The sequence below is a fragment of the Miniopterus natalensis genome, chromosome 15 (genome assembly GCF_054644295.1).
Source record: "Miniopterus natalensis isolate mMinNat1 chromosome 15, mMinNat1.hap1, whole genome shotgun sequence".
NCBI classification, from domain to species: domain Eukaryota; kingdom Metazoa; phylum Chordata; class Mammalia; order Chiroptera; family Miniopteridae; genus Miniopterus; species Miniopterus natalensis.
The window spans coordinates 46,605,242-46,629,945 of record NC_142095.1 but is presented as its reverse complement, the minus strand read 5'-3'; the positions used below and the strand labels follow the sequence as shown (position 1 = coordinate 46,629,945).

At 48.1% G+C, this 24,704-nt stretch overlaps 1 protein-coding gene across 5 annotated transcripts in view; it reads left to right on the top strand.

Moving 5' to 3' along the window:
• Positions 1-24,704, top strand: part of MAGI1 (membrane associated guanylate kinase, WW and PDZ domain containing 1) — a 512,183-nt gene that overhangs the window by 474,551 nt on the left and 12,928 nt on the right. For 3 of the 5 annotated variants that reach the window (XM_087825095.1, XM_087825094.1, XM_087825097.1), the window contains exons 14-19: positions 5,319-5,535; positions 8,661-8,744; positions 11,469-11,560; positions 13,516-13,708; positions 16,512-16,802; positions 19,425-19,628. In XM_087825095.1, coding sequence (XP_087681221.1) covers positions 5,319-5,535; positions 8,661-8,744; positions 11,469-11,560; positions 13,516-13,708; positions 16,512-16,802; positions 19,425-19,628 — 1,081 coding nt within the window. The remainder of the gene's footprint in view (positions 1-5,318; positions 5,536-8,660; positions 8,745-11,468; positions 11,561-13,515; positions 13,709-16,511; positions 16,803-19,424; positions 19,629-24,704) is intronic. The other 2 variants (XM_087825098.1, XM_087825096.1) reach the window with 2 other exon arrangements.

The window sequence follows — 24,704 nt, the reverse complement described above, 5'->3', positions numbered from 1 at the left end:
ATGTTTTCGGCTCCCTTTATAAGTACCTTCATTTTTAAGTGAGTCTGTGAAAGACTGATGAGCTGGTTTTTCCCCCATTTCCATTTATAGAACCATTGCATCTTCCTGATCTCCTGGCCTGTCAGTAGTAAGGAAAACACTCATTCTCGGGGGATGGGTACAGTGTTTTTGGTTTTGTTTTTTAACATATCTTTATTGGAGAGAGGAAGAGAGAGGGAGAGAGAGAGAGAGAGAGAAACATCAATGATAAGAGTTGTCATTGATCAGCTGCCTTCTGCACGCCCCCGACTGGGGATGGAGCCCACAACCCGGGCATGTGCCCTGACTGGGAATAGAACTGTGATCTCCTGGATCCTAGGTCGATGCTCAACTGCTGAGCCACACCCGGCCAGGCAGTACAGTGTTTTTTAAAAAGTCTTATGACACAGGCTAGAGTGAGGCCAAGGACTTCCATGGAGTTTTCAAAATTAAGCCCATTTTTTCTTCTAGTTGGTTCTGATTTGATATTCAGAAATAAAAATATTGATTCAAAACTATCACTGCAGCCCAGCCAGCATGGCTCAGTGGTTGAGCATCGGCCTATGAACCAGGAGGTCAGGGTTCGATTCCCGGTCAGGGCACATGCCCAGGTTGCTGGCTCCATCCCCTGCCTCCGTGCAGGAGGCAGCTGATCAATGACTCTCTCTCTCATCATTGATGTTTCTATCTCTCACTTCCTCTCTCTGAAATCAATAAAACCGTATTTTTTAAAAAATATATACGTATCAGCACAGAGACAACAGCTAGCATTGGAAATATTCATCTCACTACGTGGCACCCTGTCCCACCAGCCGCTCAGGCTGGCACCTGGGGCGAATGCCCACCTTCGGGAGGTCTCTTCCTCCTCCTGCCCTGCCCCCTGGTCGGTCTCTGGGCAGTGCCTGTTGACTCCGGCACCAGATGTCTTTTGACGCCTCTCGTCCCTCTGCTTCATCACCAGCGCTCCCCAAGCATGAGCCCGCTCGGGGCCCCTGGGCCCTCCGCGGTGTCCCTGCGGGCTCCCTGCTTCCATCCCGCCCCGCCAGCCTTCCCCGCCCGCCTGCAGCCAGGCCCAACTTTCCAGAAGCGAGCCGGCTCCTGGGGCATACCTGCCGCTCCTTCATTAGCATTTTCCTCGTCTCCTGGACTAAGATCGAAGCCCAGACTCTAAAGGAGCCCCCAAGGCCCTCACTGGCTCCAGGTTCCTCTAAGACGCCCGGCCCTTGCTCGGCGCACCCGCCCTCCAGCGGCCCGCCCCGCGCTCGCTCTGCTCTGAAGACTCAGCACGCGCCGCTTCCGCGGGTGCAGCGTTCTGGGGGCCTCTCGCTGCCCGCCCGAGGACACTGCAGGATGTCATCAGTCTGTTAGGGGTATTTGATTAATACTCACCTGGCATAAACGCAGGGACACAGCCCTGGCCCCACGCGGAGGCTGGAGTCCTAGAGCTCGGCTGCCGCCTCTGTATTTACACACAGCGTCCCTTAGGTGTGACTCCAGCGGGAGGTCAGGATGTCTCCATGAGCCTCAGTGCTGCAGGTAGTGACTCCGGGGACCGAGGCGGGCTGTTCTGTCATTGGCGCTCCGGCTGCTCCCTGCACCATGTTCTCAGTGTGCATGGGTCACTTCAACAGACTTGGAAGTGTATCTTTAACTGCAGATACTTGTCTTGGGGCCGGTCTTTCACCTAGAAAATGAGATGACAATCACATCAGATGCAAATCCGATCCTGATCTTATAACTAGTTCAGAAGTGAGTGTGTTCTGGCGGCCCAGGTCTCCCGGGAGGTAGAGCAGACTGCGGGAGAGGCGCACACGTTGACCGTAACCTGTGAGGTATAAACAGGGCTTTTCTCCTGGACAGTTCTGGGCTCTAACCAGATAAAAGCAATGTCAAAGCTAATTAGCGTGCTCACAGAAAATAGAAATGCATACTTTGGACTTTTTCACATACACACATAACAGGGAATGTAGCCTCAGAAAGCTCAGAGTGCCAACACAATATTAAATACGGCATGCATCTTCAAAGTAAGTGGTTTTCAAAATTGAACTTGAGATGAAACATAGTAAGGGGAACTCTTACCTGGGGAAAATCCCACAGGCTCCCACACTATTGTGTATTTGCTGCTGGGTGTGGTGAGAATATGCCAGGGGCGGCACAGCTCAGAGCAGGTGCTCAGGGTGCTGCTTTACTACACTTTCCAAATTAGGAACCACTTTTGGGTGGCATTTAAAAGGGCTGCAGGAGTGCATTTTGATTGAGAGGCAGTTTTGCAAACTGGTTCCAGACTGTAGCTGTCATTCTGTGTTAAGTTGGACCTGCATGACTCACCCACTGGGGAGGAGAGAAGGGGTGTTTAAACTGGAAAAATGGGTCAAACAATCTCCAGTAGATTTCATCACACCTCTGTTTATTGCAAAGTCATATCTTCAGTTCAATTAAGGAGATCCATTCCTCCATGCCAGAAGTTTGTTACTCTGGGACAGCCATCGAAGGGTCTTGGAACACCGTGAGGTGACATGCCGCCTCTGTGCACGCGCCGTGGGTGCACATGCAGAGGCCCATGTGTGTGTGCAGAGGTCTGTGTGCTCATGTAGAGGCCCGTGTGCTTGTGTAGAGGCCCATGTGTGTGTACAAAGGCCTGTGTGCGTGTGCAGAGGCCCGTGTGCTCATACAGAGGCCCGTGTGCACATGCAGAGGCTCCCTGCACTCTGCTGGGGGAGGGTCCAGTCTTTATCAGACTCCCTCCGTCGGGCCGGGTTGCCAGAAAGATAGTTTTCTCCAGTTCAGGAGGCGGAGGGAGTGGAAGAGGTTGAAGTTGGGTGTCCAAGGACTGCAGAGTAGCCCAGCGAAGGAGGAAGTGTGACATTTCCCTCGGGTGAGCCCGCGATGCAGCTCACTCGCGGTCCCCATGACACTTTGTGAACAGCAGTCTGAAAGGAGACTGGAGCTTGGAGGATTGGAGATCTAACTGTGAAAAGGTGGTGGTGTCAGTAGACAGACCCTGCAACCTGACATTTGCTACTCATTTGAGGGACCAAGAGTGGATGGGCATTTGAATGGGAGGAATGCAGCTCTCAGGGAAAACGGGGAGGCCCTTGATTGAATTCTTTGCTTTTACATTTAAAAATCTTTCTTTCCCCCTCCCAGAAGTGAATGAAAACAAAGTGCCACCAAAGTGTAAAAAACAGAAAGTAACAATCCCATTAATTCTTTTTACCAAGATTAATCTCAAAATGAAAATAGCTTTAAATTATGTCTCGATGATAAGAAGCATTCTCTGTGCATTCTAATAAAAAGTAGGCAATATAGGAAAGTATAAAGAGGGGGTTACCCACCCCGAATCCCGTTTCTATATTTATGCTAATGTGTGTGCACGCCCAAGATGGGCCGGTGCTGCATGTGCTGGCTCATAAAGACCACAGCGAAGAGAAAAACAAATCCCATGTGCATGCAAAAGAGAATGGAGATTCTGTCACTGATGTTTTCTGACTCTGAAAATCTTCAGCATGTCTCCAGGAGAAGCAAGAAGGCAGAAATCCGATAGCTGGCCCTAAGAACCTTGGTCACTCTTGGGGAGGATGCTGTTGGAAGTTGGCAGAACCCAGTTCTATTCCAAGTCTTTGGAATGCTGATCCACCCAGGTCTGAGCTGAGCTCTTTATTCTCAGAAGAGAACCACGATAACGTGGGTTTATGATGGTGTTCGTCACCACCCAGACTGTTTTCCTGGCATCTTCCCCAGAGCATGCTGTCTCCTTGAGCCTAAGTGAATTAAACCCCTCATACAGTTTTACCAAGACCTCTTTGCTAGTTTAGAATGTGGGCCTCAAATTTCTCCCGCCGGCACACCAAGTAACATTTTAAATGGTCTGTCTTACCTTCATTAAATGCATGCCCAATTTTCTTCAACTTTGAATCCTTGCCAAAACCTGATTTCAGATTGTAATCTGTAATTGTCAAGGGCACATGAAGCTTTTGTCCTACCTTGGGCTCTCTTCAGATACTTGTTTCAAATTAAAGACTGGAAGGAGAAGGGCAGAGAGACCTGAGATTTAAATGGAAGGGACCTTGGAAATTTCCATTGATATTGGGACTGAAAAGGGGAGGAGACCTAGGAGAAAGCGAGGAAGAACTAATGCTGGAATTCATTGTAAGACTGAGGGGAAGAGTTTGATTCTATAAAGAACTTTAGAGACCCACAATGCTCTGGGTCAAAGATCTTATAAAGTCCTTAAAAAGCATAAGCTATACAAGATCTGTAAGGCAAGACAGAGATGCCCCTTCCTGTCTTCTGTGCCTGTAGGATGCTCTTCAGCAGGTAAGTGTAGGGACATAGCACCTGTTGTGTGAGAGGCAGGATTCCAGGATTTTATTTTGAATGGGGGAAACGAAACACCTGGGCTTACCCCAGTCTTTTACGAGAGCAAATAAACACTGAAATTATTTTATTTCCCACCCGGTATTTTTCCTCCCCCTAATTTTTGCTCTCTGTGAGCTTTTCACAGAATGGGAAGGGTCATTTGTTCCACAGGTTTGAAGGACCACCGGCTTATTCTGTTGAAATTTAATGAAATTCTTTCCCTTTGAATACCACTTGGACTTTGGACAGGGTACAAATCTAAGAAGGCGGACCCCCAGAGGTCAACCCGTATATAAAGTTTGATGTTGGTTTTCAACCAACAGTAGTGTCAGGAGATCAAGAAGTGACGTGTGATGTCTACAAAATTGATAACCCAAGAATTATGAAAGCTTTTCATATAATTGTTACTTATATACTTATAAGTTCAAGTGCACTTAATGATTTTTAAAAGCGCTGATCCCCTTTTGTTAGAGTCGAGAAGAACTGATGACAAGCCCTTAAATAGGAGTCAGGTATTATCAAAAGAATAATAGAAGACATGGATTCCCAAAAAACATTTTTAGCGCTGATTATGTTTCTTTCGGATATCACGCATTTTGTCAAAAAATGAGGATGTTGAAACTGATACATCTTGTCATAAATGAGCCCAGTGTCTTAGCCAAGAACCTATGATGAAAACTGGATTTGTTTTCTGCCACAGCCCAGAGCGCAGTATGGTCTGTGATTATGTCTGCATCTGGCCCACCCCCTCTCTGTATGCCAATCACTTGGGGATTTATCTGCATTCAGCATTAGCTGGAGGAAGGTGGAAGCCAAAATATTGTTGATATATTTGTGTATGTGTGCGCAGAAGTGCTGAACAAAGACAGGCTGGTGGAAACACCCACCAGAGAAGCAATAATAACCCTCACGTCTCACCCCTCTCACTCGCTTCCTTTCAGCAACCACTGGAAAGAAAGGACAGCCAGAGCAGCTCCCAGCACAGCGTTTCCAGCCACCGAAGCCTGCACACGGCGTCCCCCAGCCACAGCGCACAGGTGCTCCCCGAGTACCCGCCTGCAGAGGCCCCCGCTGCAGATCAGGCCGACAGCTCTGGGCAGAAAAAACCAGATCCTTTTAAAATCTGGGCCCAGTCCAGGAGCATGTATGAAAGCCGACGTGAGTAGCACCCAGGCTGCGTTCTGTCCGCAGCCCCACCTCAGGGGCTTCAACTTCCTCTCGAGGCTTATTAAAAATAGATTTTCAGTATGTGGACTGGAGAGAGGTAGACCAAGGTGAGAGGGAAAAGCTTAGCAGCAGTGGTCGAATCTGCTGGATACTCATGGAGGCTCCATTACATCTTCAGCTTGGGGAGGGTAGATGTGGGTGGTCATCAGTTACAGGGCCTGGATGAACATGGGTTTATTTTCCCTCGCAGTTAAGAGAAGTGGAGGTTGAGGCAGCTCTTGTGAAACAGCTCCGATCTGCAGTAGAACATAAATATAATATTCATTTATCTTATTTCCAGTGAAAGGCCCTAAAATGCTTTCCTCTGGGGGCACACACAGACGGCCCTGGCTGTGGCTGCAGCTGACCTTTCCTCGCGCGTGTGGTCAGGATGAGGCGGTGGAGGTCACGTGCTTCCTTTTCCCTGTTTGGCCTGGGGCAGGAGAGACTGTCCGACGGAGGCCAGGCCTGTAAAGGGTCCAGTTAAGCCGAGGGAAGAGGGAATCGTTCTGCCCGTCCCCCTGGCCGGGCCCCTGGAGAGCTGAGGCCCAGAGGGGTGGGTGAGGCGGCCCCCCAGCCTCTGCCCCCCACTCAGATGCAGCCGGGAAGCATTTCCCTTGCTGAAGCAGCGCCCCTGCGACCCAAACTGAACGGGGTGAGGCCAGCACCCCTGTGTGAGGAGGGTTGGCTGCACCGCTGGGTGCAGTTCAGCGGTTAGGGGCACGAGGCAAGTGGAACCCAGCTGCTTGTCCAGCTGCAGAGTGACCCCGCCGGGCCCCGCCAGTGTTGCCCCCCCAGGGGAGGAAGTCATGGCCTTCTCGTTACAACAGTGCATGAGCGGAATAGACTTTTGACTAAGGGCTCACTACGCTGGCAAAAGCCACATAAGTGGAGAAGGGATTTATTGGGCCCCCAGAGGAGAAAGCCCCCCTGGAGCAACCCTGACGCCAGGCCCCAGGAAATGCAGTTCCACTTGCAGCTTCTCTTGAGAGCAGTAGTTACTGAGTGTGAACCTGGAGCCTGTTCTCACTGTGTCTTCTCACCAGTTGTAGAGATTTCGTTGAAGCAATGTTTCCCAAAGGGGAACACTGCCACATTCTCTTCGCGTTCCTCTTTAGCCGGGCGGCTTCTCCAGGCGACGGCCCAACTTCCACTGAGGCTGGGATGTTGCTTCATGGGCCGTGCCCCTGGTTTTCTCCACACAGGGCACGTGCAGGACTGAGTTTCCCGTTTATGAATCTTTTCGTAGTAAAATAAGTCGACAGGCAATGCTAACCATCCAGGGAACAGGAGGTCCAGCTCAGATGCTGTTTTTTTACCTTGATAGAAGCAAAATTTCTTCAGAATTTGTTATTTAAAGTCTTCACCACAACCCTCAGACTCTAAGAAAAACATGTAGTCTTCCCACAGCCAGCTGCCGTAAGCGGCAGAATTGCTCAGGTGGCAGGCAGACTGGGACACTTGGGATGGGGCCAGTCTTGTGTCTTCACTTTCTTTAACATCTGGAGGATTAGGATCCAGCCGCACAAATAGAACCAGTTCCTTTTGGGGGATTGGAGGCTCCGTAATTGAGTGATTGTAGCAACTTAATTGATGTTGAGATTTACTTGGATTTCTTCTTGCCACTAAATGAGGGTAATGATGACCCCCCAATTGTAATTATTCTGAATCTGTCACAGATTTTCCTCGTTTCACAGAACCTATGAATGAACCTACATTAATCTTGTCTTTTAATTAGTATTTTGCTTTATCTCTGATCAGTCTCTGCCATTCTCTTGATGGATTTTTTTGTCTTGTCTTTTGAAAAAAAAACAAATACAGTGTGTAGCCTAAGATGTGATTCGCTGCCCCTCCCCCCAAGACATTAAACTGAGCAAAGTACTCAGGAAAGTTGAAGTCAGCTATAGTACTTTAATTGTATCTTTAATTTATATCCCCCCTTTGGGGAGAAATATATTTTCCTTCTATTTCATTTTATTGAGAAGGGCAATGTGACAATTAACACAGACTCTGATCCAATTCCTTCACATGGTCTAAATACTGTGCAAACTACCATATTGTTGGTACCTCCTCTGTCAAAACAGCAGTGTCAGATGAATGGATCTGACGTGCAGACGTGTTAATAAATCCCTTTGAAGGGCTTCAGTGTTTAATTAAAAACGAAGGCAGGCATGGAGGTCCTTTAAAAGCCATATTGCTTGTTTTGTATTTTTTTTCCTAAGTAACATGCCTATTGTGTGCACATGTTTTTAAAAATGACACTGATACAGTCTCACTAGTTAAGGTTCAGGACCAGCTAGTATCCAGTAGTGTTTACTATAAAAGAAAGTCTAAAACTTACAGTTGAAATGTTGCCCGGTCACAAAATAGTTCTGAAAGAAAAAATGTTAAAGCTGTCACATTAACCAGCTTAGACCTGCGCTGCTCGGGGGAGTCATGCCTCAGATTTGGAACTGGTGAGTGGGCTGCTTTATCAAAGCGCGTTTCAGAAGCTTGGGTGTACTTCTGGGTTTTAAGAGCTATTATGACAGTTCTTATTTGTGTGTGTTCAGACCTTGGCCAGATCTGATGATTTGTGCCCCTAAATGGAAGACTGTTCTGGTTGAACTGCCTAGAATTCATCTGAACAGGTATCAGCACAAGCATGAAGTCCATCAGGAACCTGTTACTCTTTTAAATAAATGCTGTAGTGTGGCAGTTACAAAAGTATACTTACTTTTTTTCAAAAGGAAGTAAGGGTTTAGACAAATTTAAAGTTCATGACATGATTAAAAGAAAGTCATACGAGAATGTGTACTTTGGGGTTTAATTAAATATGAAGAGTCTAAAATGGTAATGGGAGTTCTATGAAATTCTCAGCAGTACAATTGTAAATTCTAACTTTTTGACAAGAAAAGCACCATGAAAAAAAGAAAAAAAGAAAGCAGAATCAAACTGCAATCTTTTAAAACCCACAGCAGCATGACCTTTACTGTGAGAGCTTAACTGCACGTTCCTTATCAATCAAACGAAATTAAATTGAACAGAGAGAAAGCACATACATTAAGCTTTGCAAAATTGTGAAATTAATATTCCAGCTATGTCACCTTCGCCTGCATCGGGACTGAGCAAGGGGGAAAGAGAGAGAGAGAGCAATTCCACGAGTTTTGGAGAATGTCAGAGTAAGGATTCGCTAAAAACTTGTTTCTCCATTATATTCATCCTGTTTGATGTTCCCATTGGTCGGGGGGGCTGGGAGAAACTCAAAGAGAAATGTCATGAACAAAGTGTTTTGGTGTTCTTGTTGACCAGGCAGAGACCAAAGACAAGATGAAATAAAAAGCGATGGGCATGTTTTTGCTAAGTCTGGGAATGTGCATCTTCAGTAATGGAGACACCAGGAGGTTTCTCTGCAAACCTGGTGATTCCATTCCTTCAAATTAGCGAAGGAAGTCTTCTGAGCGCTTTTTGAGGTGTCACTTGCCTTGCCAAACGAGATTAACTGATGAGATTGTCTCCTGTGCAAGGGTTTGAAAGTGAAAAAAGCTGGACAAGATTCTCTTAGCTCTTTTTGGTTTAGCCTCACTCGAAAGAAAAACATCAGATATAAACATCAGAAACTTGGTTCTACTCTGCTGCCTCCTAAAAGTGCAATTAAAATAGAATCTGCCTGAAATAAAGAAGAGAACAAGCCATCTGGGGGAGTAGTTGAGAAACCTCAGTGCCCCTGGCAGCAGAGGACACAGAAAGAGAAGGCCTGTGATTCCGTGTGACCCACTACCGATGTATCACCAAAGTTGACGTACTTCTGTGCGTGGCATTTGGTCGGTGGAAGAAAAGTATAATTGTTAAAATGCCAAAGTTACGGCGCCAAAAGACTTCCTTTGCGACATCCCTGTGTGTCAGTGTATGCGTTTGTGTCCCTGTCTCTGTTTTCCTGGCTAATCATTGGAGTCCTCAACATTCTTGGTGTCATTGGGCATCTTGCTTTTTAAATAAATTTTGCCATTTTCCCATTGATTCTCAGAGAGAAACAAATGCTTTTTTCCTACGGACTAACCTGATTGATAAGCCTGCGTCTGCTGGCCACAGCCACCCACCCGTACAGTGATAGCTCCCCCCGAGTGAGCGATAAGGCAAAAGCTGCTACGCTTGGTGTCACTCTAGGATGGGCAGCTGATCCTGTGCTAAATGATGCTAAGAAAGGGGAGTCTGGGCTGGAGGTCTCTGCGGAGCCCTTTGCTTGTTCACAGAAAGGCTCGGCTGACTCCCAGCCGCTCTGCCGGGAGCCCAGTGCCGGCAGGAAGGCACCAGGTCCATTTTGGTAATAATCCTCCTGCTTCAGTGAACTGAAGACCGAGACCCAACTTCACTTACTTTGTTGTTTCCACGAGTCTATTACACTAAATACCCTTAGCCAGATACTCAAACAGAAGGAAAATAGTGTTGCCTTAGCATGCTCAAGAAAATATAATTCTCAAATCGTGTCTATGGAGCAGCTTAACTCCGTGTTCCGTGGCCTCTAGGAGCTTAGCTCGGCAATTATAATAAAAGAGCACTGGGTAGAAAGCAACGTGTAAAGCCCTGGCATTAAGATAGCTCAGATTCAGACCTCCCTGACTTGTACCTACCTGTTTCCTTAGCTGCTGCTTTCTCTGCGCATTCGCTCACTGTGCATTCTAAGCCTGTGGGTGAGGCACTAAAGGGGCGCATTTCTCCCCAACTCGAAACGTAAACACCTCCTCCTCCTCTGTGTTCCATGGTACAGAACTGGAGATGAGAATCCAGGCTCAGGCCCACACACTGCCTCAGCCCAAAACCCAATTATTAATGAGCCAGAAAGCCTACAGAACAGTGTTTGAAAATCATTTTTAAGATTCACTGCCACTAAACTACATTTTTTTTCTTTTTAAATAAAAGATACTTCACTTATAGATTATGGAACACTATATGTTAAATAAGAATAAAAAAGAAATGACCCTTTTTTATTACCTTAGGTAACAGAGTGGTATATAGGACAATTTCGTGCGCAGCAAGCATGTTTTTATAGAAAGTACTTTTCTTCTAAAAAATGAGATTTTTTTTATTTTAAAACCCTGCAATAATGAGTTTTAAAAGTAAAATATCCGGTTATTGAATAATAAATTAACACTTCTAATGTTGAGATATTATAGGCAAATTCTGGAGTCAAGCAGTCACTCATTTTAATGATACAATGTGGTTCATTGACAAAGAACAACTTTATTGTCACCATCAATCTTAAAGAAACGGAAGGCTGGCTCCTGTTTGGTAATAGTGCTGAAACCCTAGTAAACTTTGCAAGTTTGGAAATACTAGGATGTTTAAGACTAACTTTTTTGGCAAAAATGATCACAAGTTACATTATTGGCATGGCTGGTCTAGAAAGGCGTGTGTGTGTCAGTGGAACACTCTCTGCCCCGAGCTCGCCCTTCTTTTGGCTGCCAGCACATCAGGCGGCTTATCCCTGAGTCACAGAGGCAGTGCCTGCGCCAGAGGCCCCCCGACTCAGCAGCTCTCTCCTGGGGCGCGGGCACCTCTGTGTGGGGCGCCCGCGGCGCTTCTCAGCCGGTCCCCTCGCAGCAGCACCGAGGACAGGCGCCAGTGCCCATCTCGGGCCTAGGCGGGGATGATGACGGGCTGGATTAGGAATTACCCAACGTCGGTTAGTCCTGTGGAAAAACTTAGGGCTCAATGATACTCCCTCTGTTTACTGTCACCCAGCGTCCTCTGTTACGTCACACATCCAGATTACTTTGTTCCCTTGTCCGTGTTAGAAAACTGTCACCTGCTCAAGCACCGTCAGTGTCGGTCCTGTAACTGTGTGACTTTGGGGGTGGGAATCCTTTTAGCAGAAAAATAACCTCTCTTCCTTCTTTCCTCTCTAGTTCCAGATTACCAAGAACAGGACATCTTTCTCTGGAGAAAAGAGACTGGATTTGGATTTAGGATTCTGGGTGGAAATGAACCAGGGGAACCTGTGAGTCTTTTGTCTCCCCCTTCCCCACACACACACCCAGTGCTGTTTTCTGGGACTTCAAAGCAATTTGGCAGCAGTAACAAATCCCCAAGATTCAAGTCCAGCGAGGGGCCACGCTGACCACGTCATCCCAGGCAGTGGAACTTTTCTTTAGGTTTTGTGGGGCTTTTTTGTCTTGAGGGGAAGGGACTAGTGTTACAGAACAGAAAGAGCTCATCCACCAGCGCTGGCTGAGCCAAATGCTAGACACCGAGAATCGCCGTGGAGGAAGGTTGGCCATTTTATCATGATGGTGCCACCCAGGAGAACCAGAAGCTAAGGCTCAAAGCCCGAGCTCCCCCATGGCGTGTGGGATGCAGGTTTTATGGGGCAAAATCACAAGACACTGTGGGTTAGGGGCTCGGGGTTGTGCTGGGAGCTGATTGGTCAGAGGTGAGATAAGGGTAATGAATTATTTTTTCAGATCTCGGGGACAGCTCTGGGGTCTGCTTTAGTGTCCCTCTGTCTGGTTCATGGGGAAGTAGCCAGGGAGTCATTCCACCTCAGGGCTCAGGAGCTGAAACATAACCTAGGGCAAGATGTTATCTCTATCCTGCCAGAGGTCCAGACCCATGACCATTAGGTCAGCTCCTGTCTGCTGCTGCCTGGGGGTTGCTGTTTATCCGGGGAAAGGCTAGGTCTCTGAGGGGCACAGACACCAAGAGAGATGATTTCTAGAGCTAGGATTAAGGATAGATTTCATGGAAGTCATAAGAACCCTCACTTTCACTAGTTTCTACTCACATATATGAAAAGTGGGAGCTGCCCATCAAAGAAAATAAAACCAGAAAGTAAGAAAGGAATTGGTATCAACTGAGAAAACAATGACCAGTTGTGTATGTTGAGTAGCACCAGGTTGAGAGCACCTCAGAAGGTATCACGAGAGATTAGAAACAGTAGGACCCCCGTCTTGACAGCAGGAGAGGAAGAACCCTAAACAAGGCTCAGGAGACAGGTAACCTCTCCGGGCCTCCTCCTCAGAATAAACTTAGTATCACGTCACAGAATCCTTTGGAAAGGGGAAGAGAGAACTAAAGAAATGTATTGTTAATTCCCGCATCACAATGAAAATAACTCATTTATCGAGTGCTCACTCTGTGGCAGATGCTATGCCAAAGGCTTTAACATACATTTTCTCATTTATCCATTCAAACCCATGAATGTGCCCCCAGTTTTGAAATCATCAAACAAAGACACAAAAAGGTTAATTGACTTGCCCAAGATCATAGAGTTAGGACGTGGAAAGACTGGAAAGGGTCTGATTCCAGAGTCCATATTCCTAACCACTCTCCGGTCCAGGTCTTGGGAAGCTGTACATGTCATGCCAAGGTAGCTGCAGCATTGTCACCCAGCGAGAAGGCGGGGCAGGCACAAGTATTTTAACTCAAGGTTAGTGGGTGGTAAATATAAGACACTAAATAAAGCTTGCGTGGATGCGGGCGCTGAGAGGACAGAAAGGCGGGTGTCAGACCACTTTGCTGGATTCATTCTTTCATTCAACAGTATCTGTTGTGCATTCGCTATTGCAAGGCACAGTGCTGGATTTTAAAGAAAAGTAGTGTTACTGTTATAATTAGCAGTTTTCTGAAAGGAGGGTTCTCAGGTAGACAGAAAAGGAGAAAGGGTTTTAAAAATGAATAAAATGCTTTATTTCTGCAAAGGTGAAAAAGAGAATCATCACCGCAGATAAGTGTCAGGGAACCAAACATGAAAAAGCTCTCTCCTCCACCACGTGAGAACTGTGGTAGCACCCGGCACAGTGCCTGCTGTCCCGCGGGCACTCAGTAAATGTCGTGGCATGGACGCAGACACGAATGAATGAATGAATGAATGATTGTTCTCAGAGATGTGAAGTCTATCAGTTTAGTAGCAAACCAGAAGGTCAGTGTTTTACCCGTCATCCAATTACTCAACAGATTTATATCGGTCACATCGTGCCACTGGGTGCTGCTGACACCGATGGCCGCCTGAGGTCTGGGGACGAGTTAATCTGTGTGGACGGGACGCCGGTCATTGGGAAATCGCACCAGCTTGTGGTGCAGCTTATGCAGCAAGCGGCCAAGCAGGGCCATGTCAACCTCACCGTGCGGCGGAAAGTGGTGTTTTCAGGTACGTTTCATGTTTCTCATACATTCCTCAGACGAGGCGTTGCCGCTCGGTGCTCAGAAAAGGGCCCCTTCCTGTGTCTGCCTCCTCAAGCGTCTAGTTTAGCAAATGTTTGCAAATGTGACTAAGCTCAGAGTTTCCAGATGGTTTGCTTTTCTCAAACCCTGCAACGCTGTCACTCGGAAGTACTTCAGTGTGCCGTGCGTACCTGGTCGGCACAGACTTCTAGAAGAAACGCATTACCTCCCCCGACACCTTGCCACCTGGAACTTAGCCATCCTCCTCATTCGATGATCACTCCCAACAGAAGAGGTCATTGCGAGTCAGGAGAATTGTTAACTTCAAATTAAGAGAACAAAAATTAGGTTGTGCTCTGTTGTTGACAGTCACACGTATTAAAGCAAGACTTTTTTTCCCTCTGCAAGAAGGGTGCACGCTGCCTGGTTCTAGGTCATATTTGATTCTTTCCTCCTACAGGCTTCCAAGTACTTGAGTTCTCAAAATACTGCATATCCTTTCAGGGCAGTCTCAAATATGACCTTCTCTGTGTCACCCTCAGATAGTCCCTCCTTCCTCCAGCCGCCTCCACACCTGAGCTCCCTTCTTGCCATCCTTGTGAATCAGGGTTTACTTCTGTGGCAGAATCTGCCATTTAGTGCCAGCTCACCATGCACATGTCTGTCCTTGCCATTCACTCACCAGCTCCCGGAAAGCACACTGTTGGTGGGTCTTTGTCTGCAGCTCCCACCTCCAAATATTCAAGACAGAGCCCAGAATGCAGTAGAAGCTGATCAGTGTTGTATTAGTTGAATTACTGAAGAAGTGTGATATGAAATTCTCCATAGTTTTAATAGTGAAACAAATACCAGTTATAAAATCAACTGGCACCTTGTTTAAATGATGTATAATTACTTACAGGATTAAGATGTCAGATTCCAGTGTGAGAGCGAGTCCTGCCCACTGCAGCTAAGGAAATCAGAGTTAATCAGTTAGGTCCCTAGAGCTCACTTATGGCCTCAGAATCCTTCTTCACAGAGTATTCCATGCAGCCAGTAGCAGTCAGTAAGGAGAGGCTTTTGAGATGTGATGAAAACTTTTTTACTACACTGGCCCAAATAAAAATAGTAGAGCAATGTGATTTTTGTTTATTTCAGAATTGTTTTTAAAATCTTAAGTATTTTGGGTTTTTAGCTCTGGATCAAAGATATATTAAATCTATGAAAAGACCATTAAACCAGTCACAGGACAAACGTTATAATAGTCTACTTTCATGGGGTGCCTAGGGTAGTCAGATTTACAGTCAGGAAGCAGGGGCTACGGAGAGGGAGATGGTTTATTGGTCTTTAATGGACATTGAGTTTCCATTAGGAAGGTGTTGATGAAGTTCTGGAGGTGGTGGTGGTTACAATGGTTGACAACAGTGTGACTGTACTTAATGCCACTAACTGTACACTTAAAAATAGGTAAAAGGACAAATTTTATGTTCTCTATATTTTCCAAAATAAAAAGGAAACCTATGAGAGGAGGAGCTTTCCAGAATAAATACAGTCTTACCCAAAAGCTGAACTCACAGTTTGATTTTGGCATGAAGCACAAATTGGTGTCACCAACTCTTGGTGGCCATTTCAGAGTGTTTTACCCTGTCCACCTGACAAAGCAGTCAAACGGGAATTTCATAAAACTGGAATTCTGGGGGAGGCTAATGTATCCAGTTGTGTGATCAGAGCAGATCATTGACGCTGGGAAGCCAGGACGCGGACCTCTGACTGGTGGTGTCAGGAGTCCCCCAGTGTGGCAGCCTTAATGGTAGTGCCAGTTTATGTTCTTGCCTGGGGGAAAATTCAAAAGCAAAATCTGGAAAGCTGAGTGGAACCGAGACTTGAGGGTAACGGAAACAGGAATGGGCAGCCAGGGTCACACCTGCGGGGCAAGGAGGGTGGCCCTCTGCGGTGTGGGCCGCACCTGCTTGTGCACCTGCACGTGCTCGTGCTCCTGCACCTGGTTGTGCTCGTGCTCCTGCACCTGCTTGTGCTCCTGCTCCTGCACCTGCTCCTGCACCTGCTTGTGCTCCTGCTCCTGCACCTGCACGTGCTCCTGCTCCTGCACGTGCTCCTGTACCTGCTCCTGCACCTGCTTATGCTCCTGCTCCTGCTCCTGTACCTGCTCCTGCACCTGCTTCTGCTCGTGCTCCTGCACCTGCTTGTGCTCCTGCTCCTGCACCTGCTTGTGCTCCTGCTCCTGCACCTGCTTGTGCTCCTCCTGCACCTGCTTATGCTCCTGCTCCTGATCCTGCACCTGCTCCTGCACCTGCTCGTACTCCTGCACCTGCACCTGCTCGTGCTCCTGCTCCTGCACCTGCTTGTGCCTCCTGCTCCTGCACCTGCTTGTGCTCCTGCTCCTGCTCCTGCACCTGCTTGTGCTCCTCCTGCACCTGCTTATGCTCCTGCTCCTGCTCCTGCTCCTGCTCCTGCACCTGCTTGTGCTCCTGCACCTGCGGGCCTGCGGCTCGCTCGCGCCCAGGGGGCTGGCGGGGTCTTGCAGGGTGCGGGGACTGATGCGGGGTGCTGGAGATGAGACTCCGCGCGGCTGCGGGGCGTCTTTCCGCGGGGTGGGTGCCAGTAGATACTGGAAAGCAAATCCTTTGCTCGAGAAGCTGTGTGTGACGCTCTCGAGCCCGGGTCCCGGGGGCCAGGCTCACCTCCGGATTCTCGCGGCGCGTGGCGGGGGGCGGCGCGTGGCTGGGGGCGGCGCGTGGCGGGGGCGGCGCGGGCCCGCGGGCGCGCCCCTGAGCGGCCGTGTCGCGCAGCGCCCCGAGCGGAGCCCGAGGTGCCCTCGCCCGCGTCCTCGCACCACAGCGGCACGCAGCCCGCGTCGCTGGCGGAGGAGAAGCGCACGCCGCAGGGCAGCCAGAACTCGCTCAGCACCGTGAGCTCGGGCAGCGGCAGCACCAGCGGCATCGGCAGCGGCGGCGGCGGCGGCAGCGGCGTGGGCCCCGCGCCGCAGCCCTACGACGTGGAGATCCGGCGCGGCGACAGCGAGGGCTTCGGCTTCGTCATCGTGTCGTCCGTGAGCCGGCCCGAGGCGGGCACCACCTTCGGTGAGTGCGCTCGCGGCTGCCCCCCTCCGCTGCGGGTGCCGAGTCCGACGGGCCGTTCACTGGGTGGCCTCCCCGCCCGCAGGCCGGATGTTTTTCACCGCCAGCTTCCACGCGAAACCCGCGTGGCCTCCGAGGCCCTGGCGGGGGGGGGGGGTGCTCGCGGGGCCGCGGGGGTCCGAGCTCCCGGCGGCGCGGGGCCGCGAGCCCTCGGGGGGAACCGGGGTGCGGGGCAGGGCGCTGCGGAGCGCCCCTTCCCCCTGCCCGCGCCCCCTCCCCACGCCGGCCCCGTCCGACGGTGTTGCCCGCTCAGCCGGCTGATGGAAGTCCGGCGCCGTGGTCGTCGCCGAGCCCAGCAGGGCCGGTTCCCCGGCTCACCCGGGTGCCGGGCCCGGCAGAGGCGGCAGCCTCCGTGTCCACCCTCCGAGGCTGCCTCCCCGCTGGACTCGCCGGCGGACCCCAGGAACTGGCCGTCTGTGACGGTTTCCAGCCGAGTGGGTCACGCAGGGAGGATCCACCTTCCCGCTGGACAGTCATGTGTCGCCGCCCAGGCGCGTTTGCTGCCTGACGGGGAAGACGCTGGGAGGCGGGCAGGGCCGTGCGGGCTGAGAAACCTCCTCAGCTCTGTCCCCAGGCGACACGGCCACAGGCGTCTGCTGGCAGGGTCAGCCGCTGGCCCGTCCCCTGCTCCCCGCGCCCGTGGACCCCGCTGGCCCCCGCCCCTAGCTCCCCGCGCCCGTGGACCCCGCTTGCCCCCCGGAGGCCGTCGGGCCTGTGCCTGGGTGGCCGCCCTAACAAGCACCCTTCCTAACAGTGCTTCTGTGAGCCGTGTACCTTGATAATCCGTGTCATGGGTGGGTGACAGGACATCAAGGCAAGGTTTTTTTGTCTTTCAAATTAGTTTTGGAGACTTTTCTGCTCAATTTAAAAATAAAAAGGCAAGAGGGGTGAGAACTCCCCATTATTTTCTTCAGATCCACATATTGACTGTCCCCATGCATCCTTTGATGTTCTCAGGATTTCAGATTCTGTTTCCCTTTCTAGAAGGAGGGAGCCGATACCTCAGGAGGGAGGCTGTGTGCTATTGAATGAATATTGAATGTCTTCCCTCACAGTTGGCCTTTGATGGCTTTCCTCTGGCTCTTGCAATGAATGTATTCAACTTTCCCTGATCCTTTGCATGAGACTTCTGTTCTGAGCTGCGCAGAGCTTTCCTCAGACCTGCTGTGTGATACCTTTCTCATGCGGGTTGTCCTTGGAGATCGGCTAAACTTAATCAAGACCTCGAGTTTGATTATGGAAGCTTTCCATCACACCTGCCTGTTGGATTCCAAAAAAAAACTGTTGAATTTCTTTTAAAAAATTTTGCCAAAATGTTACATCCAATAATGCAAACTCAGGCGGATATGCCGAAATTCAAAGAACTTAGAGCTCGTTTCCACACATTTTATCCTCAAGGTGGAAATGATGCTGGAAGAGCCTACGCAGTTGCAGTGTCTCCCGTGTTAGATTCGTCACCCTTTCCAAAAGGTGGCTCGACTGCATAACTATCTTCAGAGTCCCCAGAAAGACAAATTCCCAAAATAGGTGAATGTGCATAAGAAACTTTGAAACTAAATATGTGATGAGCGGAAAACTCTGTCAGGCTTTAGAGCCAGTTTCCCACCCCTGTCTGGAAGTTAGCGATGCTCTCGGTTGAGACATGGAATCTCTCCAAGTGCACAGTAAACCTTCCCCTTCGAGTGCCCTCGTCCTTTTTGATGCCATGGATGGGTGGCAACGGAGAAGGAGAAAGGACGTGACTAAAGGAGCAGGGTAGAGGAGTGACGTGAACCTCGTGGTGGGCCACTGTCCTCAGCCCGAGTAGGTCCTAGGTTTTCACATTCCCTTGAGGGGATTTTCGTGCGGATGGAGGGGGATTTCAGAGCTCACGAGCCACGTGGGCCCTACCCTGCAAGCACGGGGAGAGGATGGTTGAGCGAGGGCCGCGAAAGCAAAAATAGGTGTGAAGGTTGGGGGCTTTCTTGGCTCCTCTCGTTTTTCTAAAGCTTTCATCATGCTGGAGAGAAGGCAGGAAGCCGAAGTGTTTGTCCAGCAGGTGTTTTCACACTGAATCTTTGGTGCTAGCAGCCTCTCATGCCTCACCTGACTCCCAGTGATTATTTTTCTAAATGGAGAAAGAACAAAACATTGGCAGAAGCTTAAACAACAGCTGGCAAAAAGTGAAGTGCCGTGAACACAGAATACGTGAAAGCACCCGTCCCAGCCCTGGGGTTCACATTTGAAGTCCCAAAACAAGCCAATGGCAAGTTATTTTGGGGCTCTTGAGAATCTCTGAGGTTGCTAAGTATCCCAAGTTTTATAACTGATTTCAGGAGGGGAAGCAGGGGTCCCCCCTCATTTTGAATCAGGAAACCACTGCAGGTCAGGGCAGTGGCTTCTCACACGGGCGCCCTGCGTGTTGCCAATGTTTTGACCGTGGGCGCAGAGCTTCTCCTTTAATAACATTTGCTTAATGCTTTAATTAATTAACACTTAACCTTCTCTTTCCCTTTTCAACCCTTTTTCTCCTCCCTGTACTATATTCCCACGTAACTTTAAAAAAATTAAAACTCAATATCAAAGCAGGCAATGCATGTGTGGCTATGCCTCACAAAATAGGTCGGATTATTGAGGGGAGCCCTGCTGACCGATGTGGCAAGCTGAAAGTAGGAGACCGGATCTTGGCAGTAAATGGATGTTCCATCACCAACAAGTCCCATTCAGACATTGTCAACCTAATCAAGGAAGCGGGAAACACAGTTACCCTCCGCATCATTCCCGGGGATGGTAAAGTATACCTGTGTGTCTCTCTCTCTGCATCTCTCTCTCTGTGTCTCTCTCTCGATCCCTTTATCATTAGTGTTCATGTTATTGAGTAGTGTTGACTTAGAGGCAGCTTTATCCATCCCTAACATACCCATCGAACAAATGTGAGCCATTGTTACTAAACCTTTACCGCACCCTCTTTACTTAATCCCCTGGCCCTTAATACCTGTCTTGCTACAGATATAAAAACATTTCAGAAAATCTTCAAGTTTCCCCAGCTTACTTTGGTTTTGGTGCCTTTGTCTTTAAAACAATAGAATAGTTTGAATACAGGTGCTAAAGATCTCCTGATGTTCTATCTGGAAATCATTAAGAATTTTTTTTAAAAAATCACTAAATATATGTATAATATGCTGACATCACAAAATCTGCATAATGACAGTGTAGAGCCAGTAGTGTTTTTTCAGAATAAGCGAATGCCTCACATTTTAGTTAATTGAGAGAGTCTTAGGGTTTGTGCATCCTTGATTTGTTTCTAATTTTTACTTATGAATGAAGATTGAATGAAATCTCTATATGTTTTGTTTAATTGTGGGTTATATGTACATTAAACTAGGCCTATTGTTGTTTGGTTGTTTGGCTGAATTCAAATCATTGATTCTTTTACAGCAGTGGTAAGCCCCTCACGCACGCACCCTGCATCCCCCACTCCACCCCCACCTGGGACGTGGCGTTGCCTGGAGTGAGTGCTAGTGGCACATACTGGGCAGACTCGGGGATGCTTCTGCATGTCCACAGTGCACTGGACAGCCCCCCACAATAAAACGTGATCCAGCCAAAACAGCGATACTCACTGTTACTCATATTTAATAAAAATGAAGCGACACATTGATGTCACCAGGTGTAGACTCTTAGAATTAAGTCCTATATGCTGACCTCATTCTCAGCAGGCCTGGCCCTTGGGAGGAAACTGCCACCTGCCCCACAATGTTTCAGTGTCTTTTTTTTCCCTCCATTATTGCTATGCATATGATAAAATAAAATATACAGGGTGTCCCAAAAAAATGTATACACACTTAGCAGCTGACAGCTCAATTGATGTTTCTTTCTTTTCAGATTTAACCCATTGAAATTAATATTCCAAATACGTATACATTTTTGGGGACACCATGTTTATTCTAAAAGTCAGTGAGTATTTCTCAAGAGGAAATGTGATTTTATGGAGCTAGTGTGATAAAAATTCTATGCCACTGATGTGTAAAATTAAAAAATTAGAGGTTTTTATCTAAGCATAATTTACGAAATGAATATTTTTATGTATGAATTGTTAGAGAGCTTTATAGTTTAAAATTCAAGTAGTATAGACTGTGCTTTTCAGAAAAAGTAGTTGGTTCCAAGAACAGAGAATTTTCTCTGCACCAAAAAACTTCATACGAAATGTTGAGGGAAAATTAGCTCCTTGAGTGATGGTCTTCTTCAGCCTGCCTCGAGTGCACGGTTAGTAATGGACCATCTGGAGTCCATTCCACCAGTTCACCACTGTGGAAGGCTGTTAAAATTTAAGAAAGCGACCACAAGATGATAGGACATAGGTTCCCAACGGAAAGGATGTAGGAAGCCAGAAAAATTGAGAAATGATTGAGAGAGCCAAATGTAGCATGGAAATTTAGACACATGGAGAAATTTCAAAAACTAATCCCAAAGAACTGGACACGAGAATTGACTTGCTGGATCTATATTAGTCAGTCTTAATGTGGAAATGAGAATGTCCAAAAAAGGAAGGAAGGAAGGAAGGCACTCCTTGAAGGACAGAAATATGCAGCAGCAACTTATACTGTGCACATATTAGGTACTGCCTTAATTTCTACAAAGTGCAATGAAAATATTTTTGGAAAACCTGAACACCAGAAAATACGAGGTAAATTACCCAATAACAGTTGTCAATGAAAAGACACGTTTAAAAACTTGAATACTTCAAAAATGTAAAATTCGGACAGACACATCTACAGGCTGTCTTGGTTAGAAGGAAGTAAACACTGAGGTTGATACGATATAGTAAAGGACTGATGCACTGCCGAGGGTGCGGTTTCATTAAGGACACTAAGGGATTCGTTGCCGTGAAAATGAAACTCCTTCAGTTACTTTGTAGGCTTTGGAGACCAGGAAAAGGCAGTGGGGTCGGGCAGAGGGTGGATCCTTTAACAGGGGCCAAAAATTTCTTCCTTGGAAATTAGAGTTGAGACCGGGGAGTTAGATTTCTGGAGAGATGCTGGAGCAACCAGAGCCTAGAAGACAGAGAGTGAAATTCGTGGTGGTGCCACTTCCTCTCTGTGGCCGCGTTGGGCGTGGTAGACAGCAGGGGGAAAGGGAGGTGCGCTCTGTTAGGGACCTCTGGTCTCCTTCAGACCTCTCTAAGGATCAGTTCATTGGGGACCCCAAAGACAGCCTGTTTCGTGGCCCTCATCAGGAGACTGAAGCCCTTCATCAGAGTGGTTTCTGAGGCTCTTAGAGATCCGTCCTGATAGACACCTGCTCTCAGAAACCCTGGGAGGCATTCAGGAGGCTGTGGTCCTGGCTGGACAGTGCTTGGGACCCACTCTGAACCCCTTCTTCTCTTCCTAATGCAACCGAATTCTTTTTTCTTGTCATTGTTCACCTTAGTTTTTTGTCCAGCTTCACTTACCTGGGTCTGTAGTTTTCCTCACTCTGCTGCTGCTTCTCCCAATTCTTTCTTCTACTCCCTCCCTCCCTCACCTGCCCGCTCTCTCCCCTTCTCCCTCCCCCTCCCCCTCCCCTCTCTCTCCCTGCCAGGCCCCTCTGTTGTGTTGTTAGAAGGCCTTCCTTCATGGATGATGCTGGACAGGCCTAGATCAGGGGAGTCCTCACCGTCTCTGTTTTTACTGTCCCTGGGACCAGGGAGGGCAGAACCTCTTCTCCTATGGGATAAGGGTAAGGGATAGGAAGTCCACAGTGACGTCACAGGAAGGCCCCGGGATAGCTGAACATGCTGAATCCGAACTTACAACCTGACAAGTCAGCCACACGTGCTTCCTGCCGCTTGTGTTGTACGGCGATCCCCCGTGAAGTCGGATGGGAGAGACCTTAATCAGCTGAGCCGGGCTAGCAGGGCCATCAAACTGAATCAGGTTCAAGATGAGAATATTTATGAGCTTAAAAATATATTAATTATGATCATAAGTTTGTCCTGCTGATCACTCTGATTTAAAGTATTTGCTTAAATAGGAGGTAGGCTTGGCAGCACAGGTATTGCTATCTCCTTGGCAAAGGCCCAGAATAGTGTCAGTTTATCTTAATAGAAGGCTCTGTGGATATGACGCTAGCAGAGACTCAGGCAAAAGACGCAGGGTTCCAGCCGTATACACGTTAAAAATCTCCCTAAGCTTTTCTCATGTTGATGGGATGCAGGTTTCAAAGGCTTCCTTCAGCTGTTTATGACACGCTTTTGTGCGTTACGGCACTTACGAGGGGAGGAGTGTGTCCTTGGCTGATCTGCTGGGCTTTGTAATGTGGGCTCCGTAGGGAGGCTGAGGACTGAGGACGGGCCCTGGAAGCCAGGTTAGCACTGTAGGCTCTGGTGGCGGAGCTGTGCTGAAACCCCAGATAGACGCTCCGTCCGAAGTCGGTGCCCTGGTTTAGCACAGCCTCTGACAGCACCGTGAGAGCTCCCAGGTGCTTTTCTTGGTGCCCGACTGCCATGCAAAGTACAGTGATACCCATTTTCATTGCCCTGAGGGAGCTAAAGTAGGTGTAAGCCCTGTTTAATAAAGGATGTAGGGTACTCTCTGGGATTTATCATGAAAACAGCCAATCTGCCTTGGAGTTTTAGAAGCCAAATACGATGACACCCCTTCACACTCCTGCTGCTGGAGCCTACTCATATCAGGCCCTTTTATGTTTTTTCTATTATAGGGGGCAAATTTTTCTTTGGAATACAGCTATAAATTTGTGATGTGGGCTTCATTTCTGTAGTTTAGAAAGCTAGAGAGAATTTCAGCACTTCAAGTCTCGGTTGAAGACTTAAAAGTTGCCAGTGCCTCCACTTGCTCTCCGGATGACCTTGGACATGTTACCTGCCTTTTCTAAGCCCCCGTATCTCCATCTGTAAAAGGGGGCACTAATGGCACCTGTTTTATTTATTAAGTTGTAAGAATGAAATGAATTTAATGCACTTAGCAGTTCTTGGCACATTGTAAATGGTTAGGAAATGGTGGTTGTTTATAGATTAATAAAAACAAAAAGACAATTTAAGGAGCTCAAATGGTAATTTTTAAATTGCTTGAAGTTTAGCTTCAACCCAAAACAGATCTGCATATAAATAGGAGAAAATAGCAAATGAAGAATAGGCGAAAAATTAATAAAATAGGTGTTTATATGCGTATTGAGGCATCATCTGTTATATCTCAGCAATCATGAAAGCAGCAGAAATATAAAAATTGCGGTACCTGATCTACCTGAGAAACCGTGGCTCCCAAACACACAAGCACTCTGACAGGAGCCTCTGCACAATTACGAGACTGTAATCATTTTAATTACAAGGAAACGTCCTTTTTGGTATCCTGAATATGATTTCCCCACGGCCCGAGCAATCTTCTGTACTCCCAGAGAGTCTCCATAAAATTAATTACAGTGAGTAATATCAAGTTTTTTAAAAGGACCAGTACCTGTGCTTGTGAAGCTCCTGGTGAGTCACAGCGAGAGGCTGTGCAGTCTGCGCCCTCCGCCACCCAGTGCGCACACCTGGTGCGGTGCCTTACATTTACCACCTTGATTGTACCAGTTGACTACAGCCATAAAAATATGTTTTTAATATTAGTAACAAACACATGCTACCAGTAAAAACTATGCCAATCATAAAAACTGGGGGCAGTTTGTAAGTTCCAGGCACTGTCGCACACACTTTTCTTCCAGGTAATCTTTGCGCCAGTCCTCTGAGACGCACCTCCCATCCCACACGTGCAGTGGGGGAAAGCAGCAGGCGTGGGAAGTTTAAGCAACTTCGCTTGAGTCCCGGCCAGGAAATCGCAGAGCTTGGGACACAAGCCAGACTGTCTGCCCCTGGAATCTGGCCTGGTTACC